The sequence below is a fragment of the Sciurus vulgaris genome, assembly GCF_902686455.1.
Source record: "Sciurus vulgaris genome assembly, chromosome: 6".
NCBI classification, from domain to species: Eukaryota; Metazoa; Chordata; class Mammalia; order Rodentia; family Sciuridae; genus Sciurus; species Sciurus vulgaris.
Genome location: NC_136466.1, coordinates 172,506,002 through 172,522,851, shown reverse-complemented (window position 1 = coordinate 172,522,851; position 16,850 = coordinate 172,506,002). Strand labels below are relative to the sequence as shown.

The following is a 16,850-nucleotide window of genomic DNA, read 5'->3' as shown; positions in this document are numbered from 1 at the left end:
CTCCTGGTGTGTGTGTGTGTGTGTGAGTCTCCCCAGCCCCTTGTCCTGTGTAGGGCAGGGAGTGTGTCCTCCTGGTGTGTGTGTGTGTGTGTGAGTCTACCCAGCCCCTTGTCCTGTGTAGGACAGGGAGTGTGTCCTCCTGGTGTGTGTGTGTGTGTGAGTCTACCCAGCCCCTTGTCCTGTGTAGGGCAGGGAGTGTGTCCTCCTGGTGTGTGTGTGTGTGAGTCCTTCCAGCACCTGTGTCCTGTGTTGTATAGGCAGTTTCCTGCCCTGTCCATGTTGTGCACTGTGCTCTATCCCCTGGTCTCTGAGCTGGACACTTGGCACAGTGCCCCGTCCCCTGGTCTCTGAGCTGGACACTTGGCACAGTGCCCCGTCCCCTGGTCTCTGCGCTGGACCTTTGGTACAGTGCCCTGTCCCCTGGTCTCTGAGCTGGACACTTGGCACAGTGCCCCGTCCCCTGGTCTCTGCGCTGGACACTTGGCACAGTGCCCCGTCCCCTGGTCTCTGCGCTGGACCCTTGGCACAGTGCCCCATCCCCTGGTCTCTGTGCTGGACCCTTGGCACAGTGCCCCGTCCCCTGGTCTCTGCGCTGGATCCTGGCACAGTGCCCCGTCCCCTGGTCTCTGCGCTGGACCCTTGGCACAGTGCCCCGTCCCCTGGTCTCTGCGCTGGACCCTTGGCCTATTGCTGCAGCATCATCCCTGGGGCGCCGGGTGGCGAGGGCTCAGGAACCTTCCTGTGCACATTTTTGCAGCGTTGGGCCTCTTGCCTCTGGCCTTCAGGGAAGGGGATGTCATGACCTGCCGTCCTCTACAGTCTCTGGAACTCTCTCTCTAGATGATCGTCCTGTCAGAGAGAGTGAGCGGAAGGCTTCCCAGCTGCATTTTGCTTCAGAGGACTCGCTGGACTCGAAGGAGGGCTGCCCCGCTGCCGCCTTACCGGTTGGAAGGTATGGCAGAGGGTTGGGGCGCCCCGAGCACTTCTCAGGTTGGGCTGGATGCCCACTGGGCCTCAGACCTGGGCTCAGCGGTGGTTCAGGCTCCTTGAACCCTCGTCCCTTTTCAGCCTCTGCACTGCGGGTAGGAGGCCGCCGTGGGCCGTGTGTCAGCGAGGGCGTGTTCCGGCTGGAGCCCGCCGCGGCCACGTCTGCAGGCGCGGCCTGTGCAGCACCCCTTGTTCTGTCCTCTTCAGAATGCCCCCATCCTGAAGCTCCTCAGAGGCGTCCCTGCCCCTCCCTGTTGCCAGCCAGGCCCTGCGGTGTGGACGGCTGCCCGTGGTGCCGCGCCTGGCTCTCGGGTGGAGTGCCGGGTCTGGTGTCTCTCGCCTGCCCTTTTCCTCTGGCTGTGCTCTGTGTGTTCCTGTGTGAGACCAGCAGCCTTCAGCGCACCATGGCCCGCCCTGCGGCGGGCGGGGAGGTGTCACAGGCTCCGACCCCAGAGCTGGCAAGCTGAGGTGGACACGCTGCAGGCCAGAGACCCCGGCCCTACTGCCGGAGCAGGGGCTTGTGGGAGGGCCTCCTGGAGGCCGACTGGCTCAGCCTTGGCTCACTGGGTGGAAGGGAGCCAGCGCCACCCAGCTCTCACCTCCCGTCTCAGGCACCTTCCCAGGAAGAGCCTTGGAGCTGCGCCGCGTGCGTGACGTTGTGTCCCAGCCCTGGTGAGCAGAGCTCTCCAGGTCGCGTCCCCTTTCAGTTCCCGGTGTCTTGCCTTAGGCGGAGCCTGCGGCACAGCCCCGTGACTGCTGAGCAGGGACGTTCATTCCCCACAGGAGCTGAGGGCTGAGCGAGGCGGGTTCTGGGCACCCTCCCTGGGTTGCCCCTGTCGAGCTGTTGTGGTGTCTTCACGTGGCGGAGAACCTCAGCCTCGTGGCCTGGTGGCCTGCAGGCCCTGTCTCCGGACACCGTCCAGTTGGGGCTAGGGTTTCCGCACACGGATTTGGGAGGGACCCAAATACTCAGTCTTTTGCAATGAGCCTGCATCTGGAGCCGTTTTAGGGTGAGGCGTCAGAGAGCCCCGTAGACTCCTGCCTGCCGCACCCTGCGCCACTTGTAACTGATGAGCGTTTCGGTGTGTCTTCTCTTCGCGTTGGAGCTCTTGCGATTCTGACCAGGGCATGTGTTGCGCGTCCACTCTCACACAGAGCCATCGACCACGCTAGAAATCTCCCGTGTTCCGCCGCTCATTTTTCCTCCCTGCCCAGCATCTCTGCCTCTGTGTTTTTGTGGTTCCAGAGCTTGAACCCAGGGGCACTTAATCTCTGAGCCGCAGACCCAGCCCCTCGTTACTTTTCATCAGGGACGGGGTCTCGCTGGGTTGCTCAGACCTCGCTGCGTTGCTTAGCCGGCCGGAACTCCCCACCCTCCTGCCTCGGCCTTCTGAGCTGCTGGGATTCCACGCGGGCCACAGGCCCGCTGGCCTCTGCTTTCTGCCGCCTGTGGTTCTCTCTGCCCCAGCGTGTCCTACGGCTGTGGTCTGCGTGTCTCTTGAGCCTTCGTGTGTTGGAAGCCTGCGGTGCAGTGTTGAGAGGTAGGGGTTTCCGAGGGGTGGGCCTCGAGGGCATGGCGGGTCGTCAGGGCGCTGGAAAGAGGTCGCTGGGGTCCCTCAGCTCTTACGGGATGCGTTCCCCGAGAGCAGGACCCCTGGCTTGCGCTCTGGTGCCCCGTCTCACCACGTGAACGCTCTCCTCCCACCCCACATGCTGCCATGCCTCCGCGGGGCAGAGCCAGGGGCCTCACAGGGCCAGCCTCACGTCAGACACCCTCGTGCTGCAGACGCTGAGCAGAAGGGCCTCTCTTCATGAAGCACCCAGCCTCCATACCTCGTCCCAGCAGCGGGGACTGAGCGAGAGCAGAAGCACCCAGCCTCGATACCTCGTCCCAGCAGCGGGGACTCAGCGAGAGCAGAAGCACCCAGCCTCCATACCTCGTCCCAGCAGCGGGGACTCAGCGAGAGCAGAAGCACCCAGCCTCCATACCTCGTCCCAGCAGCAGGGACTGAGTGAGAGCAGAATTCCATGGCAGGTGACCTTTACAGACCATCTTTAACAGGCATTTCCCATTTCTCTGTGTTTTTCTGTGAAGGTAGTTCATTTCTTTGTATTATTGATGAGCCACTGTATGGATGTACCACAGTTTCTCATCACCTTCGAGATGATGACTGGGTGCTTCTAAGTTTTGGCAGGTGTGAGTAGAGCTACTCTGAACATCTATGTGAGGTTTTTACATGGATGCAAGTTTTCAGTTCATTTGGATGCAAACTTGGAGCTTGGTGCTGCTGTGTGGTGGTGATTCACCTCGGAGCTTGGTGTTGCTGTGTGATGGCGGTGATTCCCCTCGGAGCTTGGTGCTGCTGTGTGGTGTGATTCACCTTGGAACTTGGTGCTGCTGTGTGGTGGTGATTCACCTCGGAGCTCGGTGCTGCTGTGTGGTGGTGATTCACCTTGGAGCTTGGTGCTGCTGTGTGGTGGTGCACACCTCGGAGCTTGGTGCTGCTGTGTGGTGGTGGACACCTCGGAGCTCGGTGCTGCTGTGTGGTGGTGATTCACCTCGGAGCTCGGTGCTGCTGTGTGGTGGTGATTCACCTTGGAGCTTGGTGCTGCTGTGTGGTGGTGCACACCTCGGAGCTTGGTGCTGCTGTGTGGTGGTGGACACCTTGGAGCTCGGTGCTGCTGTGTGGTGGTGATTCACCTCGGAGCTCGGTGCTGCTGTGTGGTGTGATTCACCTTGGAACTTGGTGCTGCTGTGTGGTAGTGATTCACTGTGGAGCTTGATGCTGCTGTGTGGTGGTGGACACCTCGGAGCTCGGTGCTGCTGTGTGGTGGTGATTCACCTTGGAGCTTGGTGCTGCTGTGTGGTGGTGATTCACCTCGGAGCTCGGTGCTGCTGTGTGGTGGTGATTCACCTCGGAGCTTGGTGCTGCTGTGTGGTGGTGGTTCACCTTGGAGCTTGGTGCTGCTGTGTGGTGATTCACCTCAGCTTGGTGCTGCTGCGTGGTGGTGATTCACCTCGAAACTTGGTGCTGCTGTGTGGTGGTGATTCACCTCGGAGCTTGGTGCTTCTGTGTGGTGGTGATTCACCTCAGCTTGGTGCTGCTGTGTGGTGGTGATTCACCTCGGAGCTTGGTGCTTCTGTGTGGTGGTGATTCACCTCGGAGCTTGGTGCTTCTGTGTGGTGGTGATTCACCTCGGAGCTTGGTGCTGCTGTTTGGTGGTGATTCACCTCGGAGCTTGGTGCTGCTGTTTGGTGGTGATTCACCTCAGCTTGGTGCTGCAGTGTGGTCGTGATTCACCTCAGAGCTTGGTGCTGCTCTGTGGTGGTGATTCACCTCGGAGCTTGGTGCTGCTGTGTGGTGGTGATTCACCTCAGCTTGGTGCTGCTGTGTGGTGGTGATTCACCTCACCTTGGTGCTGCTGTGTGGTGGTGATTCACCTCAACTTGGTGCTGCTGTGTGGTGGTGAGTCACCGCAGCTTGGTGCTGCTGTGTGGTGGTGATTCACCTTGGACCTTGGTGCTGCTGTGTGGTGGTGATTCACCTCAGCTTGGTGCTGCTGTGTGGTGGTGATTCACCTTGGAGCTTGGTGCTGCTGTGTGGTGGTGATCACCTCAGCTTGGTGCTGCTGTGTGGTGGTGGTTCACCTAGGAGCTTGGTGCTGCTGTGTGGTGGTGATTCACCTCGGAGCTTGGTGCTGCCGTGTGGTGGTGGTTCACCTTGGAGCTTGGTGCTGCTGTGTGGTGGTGATTCACCTCAGCTTGGTGCTGCTGTGTGGTGGTGATTCACCTTGGAGCTTGGTGCTGCTGTGTGGTGGTGATCACCTCAGCTTGGTGCTGCCGTGTGGTGGTGGTTCACCTAGGAGCTTGGTGCTGCTGTGTGGTGGTGATTCACCTCGGAGCTTGGTGCTGCCGTGTGGTGGTGGTTCACCTTGGACCTTGGTGCTGCTGTGTGGTGGTGATTCACCTCAGCTTGGTGCTGCTGTGTGGTGGTGATTCACCTTGGAGCTTGGTGCTGCTGTGTGGTGGTGATCACCTCAGCTTGGTGCTGCTGTGTGGTGGTGGTTCACCTAGGAGCTTGGTGCTGCTGTGTGGTGGTGATTCACCTCGGAGCTTGGTGCTGCCGTGTGGTGGTGGTTCACCTAGGAGCTTGGTGCTGCTATGTGGTGGTGATTCACCTCGGAGCATGGTGCTGCTGTGTGGTGGTGATTCATCTCGGAGCTTGGTGCTGCTGTGTGGTGGTGATTCACCTTGGAGCTTGGTGCTGCTGTGTGGTGGTGCACACCTCGGAGCTCGGTGCTGCTGTGTGGTGGTGATTCACTTTGGAGCTTGGTGCTGCTGTGTGGTGGTGATTCACCTCGGAGCTCGGTGCTGCTGTGTGGTGGTGATTCACCTTGGAGCTTGGTGCTGGGGTGTGGTGGTGCACACCTCGGAGCTTGGTGCTGCTGTGTGGTGGTGATTCACTTCAGAGCTCGGTGCTGCTGTGTGGTGGTGATTCACCTCGGAGCTTGGTGCTGCTGTGTGGTGGTGATTCACCTTGGAGCTTGGTGCTGCTGTGTGGTGATTCACCTCAGCTTGGTGCTGCTGCGTGGTGGTGATACACCTCGAAACTTGGTGCTGCTGTGTGGTGGTGATTCACCTTGGAGCTTGGTGCTGCTGTGTGGTGGTGATTCACCTCAGCTTCGTGCTGCAGTGTGGTCGTGATTCACCTCAGAGCTTGGTGCTGCTGTGTGGTGGTGATTCACCTTGGAGCTTAGTGCTGCTGTGTGGTGGTGATTCACCTCGGAGCTTGGTGCTGCTGTTTGGTGGAGATTCACCTCAGCTTGGTGCTGCAGTGTGGTCGTGATTCACCTCAGAGCTTGGTGCTGCTGTGTGGTGGTGATTCACCTCGGAGCTCGGTGCTGCTGTGTGGTGGTGATTCACCTTGGAGCTTGGTGCTGCTGTGTGGTGGTGCACACCTCGGAGCTTGGTGCTGCTGTGTGGTGGTGGACACCTCGGAGCTCGGTGCTGCTGTGTGGTGGTGATTCACCTCGGAGCTCGGTGCTGCTGTGTGGTTGTGATTCACCTTGGAGCTTGGTGCTGCTGTGTGGTGGTGCACACCTCGGAGCTTGGTGCTGCTGTGTGGTGGTGATTCACGTCGGAGCTCGGTGCTGCTGTGTGGTGGTGATTCACCTCGGAGCTCGGTGCTGCTGTGTGGTGGTGATTCACCTCGGAGCTTGGTGCTGCTGTGTGGTGGTGGTTCACCTTGGAGCTTGGTGCTGCTGTGTGGTGATTCACCTCAGCTTGGTGCTGCTGCGTGGTGGTGATTCACCTCGAAACTTGGTGCTGCTGTGTGGTGGTGATTCACCTCGGAGCTTGGTGCTTCTGTGTGGTGGTGATTCACCTCAGCTTGGTGCTTCTGTGTGGTGGTGATTCACCTCGGAGCTTGGTGCTTCTGTGTGGTGGTGATTCACCTTGGAGCTTGGTGCTGCTGTTTGGTGGTGATTCACCTCGGAGCTTGGTGCTGCTGTTTGGTGGTGATTCACCTCAGCTTGGTGCTGCAGTGTGGTCGTGATTCACCTCAGAGCTTGGTGCTGCTCTGTGGTGGTGATTCACCTCGGAGCTTGGTGCTGCTGTGTGGTGGTGATTCACCTCAGCTTGGTGCTGCTGTGTGGTGGTGATTCACCTCACCTTGGTGCTGCTGTGTGGTGGTGATTCACCTCAGCTTGGTGCTGCTGTGTGGTGGTGAGTCACCGCAGCTTGGTGCTGCTGTGTGGTGGTGATTCACCTTGGACCTTGGTGCTGCTGTGTGGTGGTGATTCACCTCAGCTTGGTGCTGCTGTGTGGTGGTGATTCACCTTGGAGCTTGGTGCTGCTGTGTGGTGGTGATCACCTCAGCTTGGTGCTGCTGTGTGGTGGTGGTTCACCTAGGAGCTTGGTGCTGCTGTGTGGTGGTGATTCACCTCGGAGCTTGGTGCTGCCGTGTGGTGGTGGTTCACCTTGGAGCTTGGTGCTGCTGTGTGGTGGTGATTCACCTCAGCTTGGTGCTGCTGTGTGGTGGTGATTCACCTTGGAGCTTGGTGCTGCTGTGTGGTGGTGATCACCTCAGCTTGGTGCTGCTGTGTGGTGGTGGTTCACCTAGGAGCTTGGTGCTGCTGTGTGGTGGTGATTCACCTCGGAGCTTGGTGCTGCCGTGTGGTGGTGGTTCACCTTGGACCTTGGTGCTGCTGTGTGGTGGTGATTCACCTCAGCTTGGTGCTGCTGTGTGGTGGTGATTCACCTTGGAGCTTGGTGCTGCTGTGTGGTGGTGATCACCTCAGCTTGGTGCTGCTGTGTGGTGGTGGTTCACCTAGGAGCTTGGTGCTGCTGTGTGGTGGTGATTCACCTTGGAGCTTGGTGCTGCTGTGTGGTGATTCACCTCAGCTTGGTGCTGCTGCGTGGTGGTGATACACCTCGAAACTTGGTGCTGCTGTGTGGTGGTGATTCACCTTGGAGCTTGGTGCTGCTGTGTGGTGGTGATTCACCTCAGCTTCGTGCTGCAGTGTGGTCGTGATTCACCTCAGAGCTTGGTGCTGCTGTGTGGTGGTGATTCACCTTGGAGCTTAGTGCTGCTGTGTGGTGGTGATTCACCTCGGAGCTTGGTGCTGCTGTTTGGTGGTGATTCACCTCAGCTTGGTGCTGAAGTGTGGTCGTGATTCACCTCGGAGCTTGGTGCTGCTGTGTGGTGGTGATTCACCTTGGAGCTTGGTGCTGCTGTGCGGTGGTGATTCACCTCAGCTTGGTGCTGCTGTGTGGTGGTGATTAACCTCACCTTGGTGCTGCTGTGTGGTGGTGATTCACCTCAGCTTGGTGCTGCTGTGTGGTGGTGAGTCACTGCAGCTTGGTGCTGCTGTGTGGTGGTGATTCACCTTGGACCTTGGTGCTGCTGTGTGGTGGTGATTCTCCTTGGAGCTTGGTGCTGCTGTGTGGTGGTGATCACCTCAGCTTGGTGCTGCTGTGTGGTGGTGATTCACCTCAGCTTGGTGCTGCTCTGTGGTGGTGATTCACCTCGGAGCTTGGTGCTGCCGTGTGGTGGTGGTTCACCTCGGAGCTTGGTGCTGCTGTGTGGTGATTCACCTCAGCTTGGTGCTGCTGTGTGGTGGTGATTCACCTCGGAGCTTGGTGCTGCTGTGTGGTGGTGATTCACCTCGGAGCTTGGTGCTGCTGTGTGGTGGTGCACACCTCGGAGCTCGGTGCTGCTGTGTGGTGGTGATTCACTTTGGAGCTTGGTACTGCTGTGTGGTGGTGATTGACCTCGGAGCTTGGTGCTGCTGTGTGGTGGTGATCACCTCAGCTTGGTGCTGCTGTGTGGTGGTGATTCACCTTGGAGCTTGGTGCTGCTGTGTGGTGGTGATTCACTTTGTAGCTTGGTACTGCTGTGTGGTGGTGATTGACCTCGGAGCTTGGTGCTGCTGTGTGGTGGTGATCACCTCAGCTTGGTGCTGCTGTGTGGTGGTGGTTCACCTTGGAGCTTGGTGCTGCTGTGTGGTGGTGATTCACCTCGGAGCTTGGTGCTGCCGTGTGGTGGTGGTTCACCTTGGAGCTTGGTGCTGCTCTGTGGTGATTCACCTCGGAGCTTGGTGCTGCTGTGTGGTCGTGATTCACCTCGGAGCTTGGCGCTGCTGTGTGGTGGTGATTCACCTCGGAGCTTGGTGCTGCCGTGTGGTGGTGGTTCACCTTGGAGCTTAGTGCTGCTGTGTGGTGATTCACCTCACAGCTTGGTGCTGCTGTGTGGTCGTGATTCACCTCGGAGCTTGGTGCTGCTGTGTGGTCGTGATTCACCTCGGAGCTTGGTGCTGCTGTGTGGTGGTGCACACCTCGGAGCTTGGTGCTGCTGTGTGGTGGTCGTCCTTGGTTTCTCGCAGCCGTCCCATAGTCTTCCGGGGTGGTGTGGGCATTTCCTGCCCCATGTCCTTATCACTTCCTTGGTGGTGTCGGTTGGGAACTGTGGCGGTTCCTTGGGGTCGTGTGTCTTACCTCATTGTAACGCGTGGTGTCCTGATGGTCAGTGACTCGGAGCCTGTTTTCCTACGCTTATTTGCCAGTGAGGTGTCTTCTTTGGTGAGAAGTCTGTTCAGGTCTTTTGCCCGTTTGTGATCAGGTTCATTTTTTATCGAGTTTTCAGAGTTCATGTACATTTTTGGATGGCGTGCTTTGCTGGATCCATTTTTCCTTGTATTTTCTTTTCTGTTCATGCAGTCTGCCACTTAGCTATAGCCCCAGCCCACAGAATACCTTCTCGCAGTGTGCAGGTTGCATTTCCTTCTCTGAACAGTCTTCCTGGAGCGGGGTTTTAAATGTCAGTGAAGTCCAGCTCGTCAGCTTCCACAGGTGTCCTTCCCCGTGCACTTAGAGTCCCACAGAGCCAGTGCTGTGCTGTCTCCTGTGCCGTCTCCCAGGAGCTGTTTGAAGCTTTTCTTTTTGAGTAGGTCCCTGCTCATGCTGAGTGGAGTGTTGTGCAAGGTGTAAGGTCTGCGTCCAGGTTCACTTTTATAACGGACTTGGCCGTCCAGCAGTTTGTTTCCTTTCCTTTCTGCATTGAATTTCCTCAGCTTCTCTATCGAACGCCAGTGAGCAACAGGTGTGGGAGTGCGTCCTGGGTGCTCTGGTCCTGCGCGGTCCCCCTGCATGCCCAGCTGCCTTCCATGGTGGCTTTGGAGGAGGGCAGCTGCAGCTCGGCAGCCCTTTGCAGTCCTGCAGGGCTGGGGGAGGGCACTCACGCTTACTGGGTCACTACAAGTCCCAACCAAGAGGAGACGGACGAGGGCGTGTGTAAGTCGAGGGACGGGAAGGGGCACTGCTCTCCAGGTGCCTCTCATTTAGGGCTGTCCGGCCTTCTGAACCCATTTTGGGTTCCTGCAAGAGCTTAGTGTCTCAGACCGAGTGGTCAGGTCCTGGTCACTGGCGATCAGCTGAACCACCAGCCCTCCCTGCTGGAGTCCAAGGCCTGGTTCTCAGCCTGCCCAGGAACATGCCCTCCCGGGCGCCCGAGGCCCAGCCTTCACTTAGCTCTCGGGCATGTCGGAGACGCTGGTGTGCAGCAGTGGGGGGCTCGGCTCCCGTGGGCACCGTCCCAGCCCCCCTCCTGCAGTGCTCTGTGGACTCCTGCCTCGGCCCTGTGTGATGCCGTCCTGCCTGGCATCCCAAAGCCTGGAAGGCCTGTGGCTTGTCTCTCTGCTCTGGAGGCTGGACAGCCTCAGTCGCCTGGTCCCCATCCTCCGGTGCATGTGTGCTGCGAGGGTCCCCCACTCTGCACTGCAGGGGCTCCTTCAGGCACGGCCTGGCCCGTGCTGCATGCCCACTTAGCTTGACTCCTCGGCCCCTTGGTTCCTGAGACGCAGTCCTCGCCTTCCCTTCTCCAAGGTCGAGCGTGTGAACGCAGGCACAGTCCCTGACTTGTGTTGGCTGGAGTGGCTGAGGTCTGGACTTCCTCGGGTGTGGCTTCTGTTGGTTTCTCTTTTCTCTGTATGGCCTCTGCCTTTTCATTTCTTTGACTCCCTTTTAATTGTTGTTGATATCTGTATATTTTGAGCGTTATAACCTGACAGCTCTGGAAATCAGATTCTTTTCTTCCTTGGATTTGATGTGCTTGTCAGTGAAGGTGGTCATTATTTGGGGACTTTTCTGAGCCGTCTTGTGAGGTCCATTCTTTGCTGCTTCTGGCCCCTGAAGTCTGTTCTGTTCTTGTCAATAGCTAGCGATTGGGCAGGGAGTCCCTTGCTGTCTGGAACCAGAAAGTGAGCCAGTCTCTGTCTGGCCTGTGTTCTGGGCACGCTCTGTCCCTTAGCCTGGCAGTGTGCACCACAGCGTGAGGCCCACTTCCTGCTCAGCAGAGCTGCAAGGCAGGCGGGCGCAGCAGGCGTAGGGCCTTCTCGGGTTAGACGGTCCGGAAGGTCAGGCGTGCACACTGAGGCTGGCTTGGGCACCCAGGACGGTGGGAATGGTGGTGGTCCTGCAACCGTAAATTAGCTGAGAAATCCCCACCCCCGAGCAGTGTCCAGCAGTCTCAGGTTGTGTGAGAGCACCTGACGTTCATTGTCGATGGAATGACGCCGCATGGTGACACCTTTGCCGGCATGTCTCTTCCTCATTAAGTGGCACCTGCCGTGACTGCTGCTTTCAAAGTCCGGTGGACTTCTTGTCCCAGCCGCTTTCCCAGGCTCTGTGCATTGTGTACTGCAGTGCCCTGGGCGGCTTTGGTTGGCAGCAGCCGGGACTCAGCCTTGGGTGCTCCGCATCGCCCCGAGCAGCTCAGGCCTGGCTGAGTTGGGGAGCTGGTCATCAGGATCGGGTCAGAAGAGCGACTCCACCCTGCTCCCTGGGCACTGGGAAGGCACCTTGGCGTTCCCACTGCTGCTGTTGCTACTGCCCAGTGGTGAGGTGTGAGTGTGCAGACCAGCATCTTCCTGGAACAGCCACCGCGTGGGCTCCTGCAGTCTTGCCCCATCTCCAGAGTTCCTCATTCCCACCCCCTTTAATGGAGAGGCAGAATTTGGAGTTCCTCTCTCTGCCTGCCCTCTGCTGACGTCGCTGAGTACACCTGTTAGGTTCTGATTTGCAGGTTGGGGTTCCTCTCTCTGCCTGCCCTCTGCTGACGTCGCTGAGTACACCTGTTAGGTTCTGATTTGCAGGTTGGGGTTCCTCTCTCTGCCTGCCCTCTGCTGACGTCGCTGAGTACACCCGTTAGGTTCTGATTTGCAGGTTGGGGTTCCTCTCTCTGCCTGCCCTCTGCTGACGTCGCTGAGTACACCCGTTAGGTTCTGATTTGCAGGAGTGTTTCAGATTCTTTTGTCTTCTGTGGTGACATACACAGGAGGTAAAGGAGGCACTGCTTCCTCGTGGCTGGGAGTAATGTATTCTAATCTACAAATATAAGTACTTTGCAGTTTTTATAGATTGACCTGTTTAAACACTGCAACATTTAATTGTAAAAGCTGCAGAAATCATAAATGGAGGGAAGATGGAAGTCTACCCTGCCTTCCCCCTCCTGCGAGTGTGGCCAGCAGCAGCGGCCTCCTCTCTTCTCCGCACACACCATGGCACACGGCTCTGTGTAAGACCACTAGCACGCACATGGGCAGAACATAGTCTAACCAACGTCCAGACGCAGCACCAGGCAGCGTGTGCTGGGGCTGAGGTAAGGCAGGGCCATCTTCGCCAGCATTCAGAACCACTGCTGTGGGCAAGCTGCATTTGGGGGCGTCTCACTGCAGACGGCCAGCACCACTTGTCACCGCTATGTGCAGGACCGAGTTGTCACAGTTCAGAGTTAAGGGCCTGCTCGGTGATTTGGGCCCCATCTCCTAGCCATCCAGAGGTACCCATGGGGATACAAGAGACTGCTCTGGCTTAGACGCCAGGTGTCTGTGGGCAGACCCAGCCCAGGCCCCAGCTCCCTTTTTTGGATCGTGCCCATCCTAGAAACCAGTGTGGCGACGGCTACCTGTCGTGGACCAGGTGTCCCACGCTTGAACTGCCTCCAGTCCAGAGGATGCGCATGGGTTCGTGTGGAGTGCTCCTTAAACCACCTGTGTTGGATGGAGGACTCCCCAAGAGGGTTCAGGCTGGCGTGGTGTTGGCCTATGCTGGCCTCCCTGTGGTCCTCCTGGGCGAGCCCCTCCTCCAGGTCCCGGGGTGGAGGGAGGCGAGCTGCTGGGCTGTGCACACTGCTCCAGGAGCTGTGCAGACCTGCCTACTCTGGTCCCCAGGCCAGTGACGGTAACGAAAATGCTCTCCCTTGCAGACCACAGCACTCCAGGGCCAGGGGTGCTGACCCCTCAGCCAGGAAGTGCTTGGCCATGGATGCAGACGACGAGGCCGTCCTGAACCTCATTGCCGAGTGTGAGTGGGACCTCAGCAACCCCCCTGGCAGCTTGAGCTCCGGTCAGAAGGAGTGCGAGGCCGACCTCCACCACACCCAAGGTGCGCTGTCTGCCGGCAGTGGAGGCCCAACAGACCCAGAGGTCACTAGCTTCAGCCTCCTCAAACACTGTGTGTGAGAACAGCAGGGCTGGGCTGCTTGGTGCTGAGCACTTGCCTTGCCTGCACGAGGTCCTGCGTTCCATTCCCAGCACCAACAATACAGCAGCAAAACATTCACTCTCCAGATAGGATCCTCACAAGTCTGTGCACTTCTGTGCCAGCTGTGCTAGGAAGTCAGTGCAGAGCTGAGTCCTCACAAGTCTGTGCACTTCTGTGCCAGCTGTGCTGGAAGTCAGTGCAGAGCCCAGTGCTCACAAGTCTGTGCACTTCTGTGCCAGCTGTGCCAGCTGTGCTGGAAGTCAGTGCAGAGCCCAGTGTTCACAAGTCTGTGCACTTCTGTGCCAGCTGTGCTAGGAAGTCAGTGCAGAGCCCAGTGCTCACAAGTCTGTGCACTTCTGTGCCAGCTGTGCTGGAAGTCAGTGCAGAGCCCCGTCCTCACAAGTCTGTGCACTTCTGTGCCAGCTGTGCCAGGAAGTCAGTGCAGAGCCCCGTCCTCACGAGTCTGTGCACTTCTGTGCCAGCTGTGCCAGGAAGTCAGTGCAGAGCCCCATCCTCATGAGTCTGTGCACTTCTGTGCCAGCTGTGCTGGAAGTCAGTGCAGAGCCCAATCCTCACAAGTCTGTGCACTTCTGTGCCAGCTGTGCCAGGAAGTCAGTGCAGAGCCCAAACCTCACAAGTCTGTGCACTTCTGTGCCAGCTGTGCTAGGAAGTCAGTGCAGAGCCCAGTGCTCACAAGTCTGTGCACTTGTGTGCCAACTGTGCTGGAAGTCAGTGCAGAGCCCCGTTCTCACAAGTCTGTGCACTTCTGTGCCAGCTGTGCCAGGAAGTCAGTGCAGAGCTGAGTCCTCACAAGTCTGTGCACTTCTGTGCCAGCTGTGCCAGGAAGTCAGTGCAGAGCCCCGTCCTCACAAGTCTGTGCACTTCTGTGCCAGCTGTGCTGGAAGTCAGTGCAGAGCCCCGTCCTCACGAGTCTCTGCACTTCTGAGCCAGCTGTGCCAGGAAGTCAGTGCAGAGCCCAGTGCTCACAAGTCTGTGCACTTCTGAGCCAGCTGTGCCAGGAAGTCAGTGCAGAGCCCAGTGCTCACAAGTCTGTGCACTTCTGAGCCAGCTGTGCTGGAAGTCAGTGCAGAGCCCCGTCCTCACGAGTGTGCACTTCTGAGCCAGCTGTGCCAGGAAGTCAGTGCAGAGCCCCGTCCTCACAAGTCTGTGCACTTCTGAGCCAGCTGTGCCAGGAAGTCAGTGTAGAGCCCCGTCCTCACGAGTCTGTGCACTTCTGAGCCAGCTGTGCCAGGAAGTCAGTGCAGAGCTGAGTCCTCACAAGTCTGTGCACTTCTGTGCCAGCTGTGCTAGGAAGTCAGTGCAGAGCCCAGTGCTCACAAGTCTGTGCACTTCTGAGCCAGCTGTGCCAGGAAGTCAGTGCAGAGCTGAGTCCTCACAAGTCTGTGCACTTCTGAGCCAGCTGTGCCAGGAAGTCAGTGCAGAGCTGAGTCCTCACAAGTCTGTGCACTTCTGAGCCAGCTGTGCCAGGAAGTCAGTGCAAAGCCCAGTGCTCACAAGTCTGTGCACTTCTGAGCCAGCTGTGCCAGGAAGTCAGTGCAGAGCCCCGTCCTCACGAGTCTGTGCACTTCTGAGCCAGCTGTGCTGGAAGTCAGTGCAGAGCCCCGTCCTCACGAGTCTGTGCACTTCTGTGCCATCTGTGCCAGGAAGTCAGTGTAGAGCCCCATCCTCACTAGTCTGTGCACTTCTGAGCCAGCTGTGCTGGAAGTCAGTGCAGAGCCCAGTGCTCACAAGTTTGTGCACTTCTGTGCCAGCTGTGCTGGAAGTCAGTGCAGAGCCCAGTGCTCACAAGTCTGTGCACTTCTGAGCCAGCTGTGCCAGGAAATCAGTGTAGAGCCCCGTCCTCACGAGTCTGTGCACTTCTGTGCCAGCTGTGCTAGGAAGTCAGTGTAGAGCCCCGTCCTCACGAGTCTGTGCACTTCTGAGCCAGCTGTGCTGGAAGTCAGTGCAGAGCCCAGTGCTCACAAGTTTGTGCACTTCTGTGCCAGCTGTGTCAGGAAGTCAGTGCAGAGCCCCGTCCTCACAAGTCTGTGCACTTCTGTGCCAGCTGTGCTGGAAGTCAGTGCAGAGCCCTGTCCTCACAAGTCTGTGCACTTCTGTGCCAGCTGTGCTGGAAGTCAGTGCAGAGCCCCGTCCTCATGAGTCTGTGCACTTCTGTGCCAGCTGTGCCAGGAAGTCAGTGCAGAGCCCAGTGCTCACAAGTCTGTGCACTTCTGTGCCAGCTGTGCCAGGAAGTCAGTGCAGAGCCCCGTCCTCATGAGTCTGTGCACTTCTGTGCCAGCTGTGCCAGGAAGTCAGTGCAGAGCCCAATCCTCACAAGTCTGTGCACTTCTGTGCCAGCTGTGCCAGGAAGTCAGTGCAGAGCCCCGTCCTCACGAGTCTGTGCACTTCTGTGCCAGCTGTGCTGGAAGTCAGTGCAGAGCCCAGTGCTCACAAGTCTGTGCACTTCTGTGCCAGCTGTGCTGGAAGTCAGTGCAGAGCCCAGTGCTCACAAGTCTGTGCACTTCTGTGCCAGCTGTGCTGGAAGTCAGTGCAGAGCCCAGTGCTCACAAGTCTGTGCACTTCTGTGCCAGCTGTGCCAGCTGTGCTGGAAGTCAGTGCAGAGCCCAGTGCTCACAAGTCTGTGCACTTCTGTGCCAGCTGTGCTGGAAGTCAGTGCAGAGCCCAGTGCTCACAAGTCTGTGCACTTCTGTGCCAGCTGTGCCAGCTGTGCTGGAAGTCAGTGCAGAGCCCAGTGCTCACAAGTCTGTGCACTTCTGTGCCAGCTGTGCTGGAAGTCAGTGCAGAGCTCAGTCCTACAACAGCTTGTCCAGCGGCAATTTTCCCATATCACGGGAGAAAGTAACACCTGCAGGGAGAGGAGAAAGGCAGGGCCTTGTGCCTTGGAGCTGAATCCACGGCTGCTGTGGTCACTGAGCTTCAAAGAGGCCTGAGCCTAGGCTGCCCTGCTGAGGCTCTGTCGGGCAGCGCGATCCCTGTGCTCAGGGCATGGCGCCACAGGCTTCCCTGGGGATTCTGCCTGCCACTCTGCCTGTTGATGAGCTGGGCCTCTATTTCTCCTGCTCCTCTGGGGTTTCTGGGAGGGTCCCCTGGGCACAGCAGGAGCACTGGAGCAGCTGGGCTGAGGGAGGGCACCTGCTCCCAGGAGCAGCCAGCGCCACCTCACGTTGCCATCCTCGGCTCCTGGCGCTCCTGCGTGGGGGCGTTTCGACCTTGGCCTTGTTTGCGTTTTTCTGAGGACAGAGGCTGCTGACCTTGGCCTTTGCGTGTCTTCTGTGACGCGCAGTCGGCTCTGCCACCATGTGGGGCCTGCTCTCCTGGGGCTGGGCGAGGCACAGCCATTTCCCAGGTGGGGGTGTGGCCCTCTCCTCTTTGGGGCCTGGCCTCTTGCTGGCCCTGGCAGCTCCTGAAGGGCAGTTGCCCCCTCCAGTGAAGACCGGTCCTCTTGGGCTCACTGTTGTTCTTCCTTCAGTGGTGTGTGCCTTTTCGTCCACCCCTTGCTAGAGATCTTGTCTTCCTGCTGGTCTCCTGTGCCTCCGGCTGCTCTGATGCCACTGGGTAAAGACTCTGGCGCAGTTCCCGAGGGCTCGCTCAGCCCGCTGTGCCACTTCTCCCTCTGCCTTCTGTCTTGTGGATCCGTAACTGCTACTCATCTTTGTGGCTGCTGCTGTGAGTCTTGGGGTCTGGTCCTGCTGGCCTCCAGCTCTGCCCTTGCTCACCCAAAGAGCTGTCTGGAAGTCACTGCAGCACTGGCTGGTGCATTGCCAACCCATCGGGCATCACTTTGTTATTTAATCAATTTAAG

At 58.4% G+C, this 16,850-nt stretch overlaps 1 protein-coding gene across 5 annotated transcripts in view; it reads left to right on the top strand.

The window, feature by feature from the left end:
- CEP72 (centrosomal protein 72) overlaps positions 1-16,850 on the top strand; it is a 42,688-nt gene that overhangs the window by 7,144 nt on the left and 18,694 nt on the right. For all 5 annotated transcript variants that reach the window (XR_013764583.1, XM_079144535.1, XM_079144537.1 and 2 more), the window contains exons 4-5: positions 841-952; positions 12,750-12,928. Coding sequence is in view for 4 of the 5 variants with exons in the window: in XM_079144535.1 (XP_079000661.1) it covers positions 841-952; positions 12,750-12,928 (291 nt within the window). In the remaining variant the exon portion in view is untranslated. The remainder of the gene's footprint in view (positions 1-840; positions 953-12,749; positions 12,929-16,850) is intronic.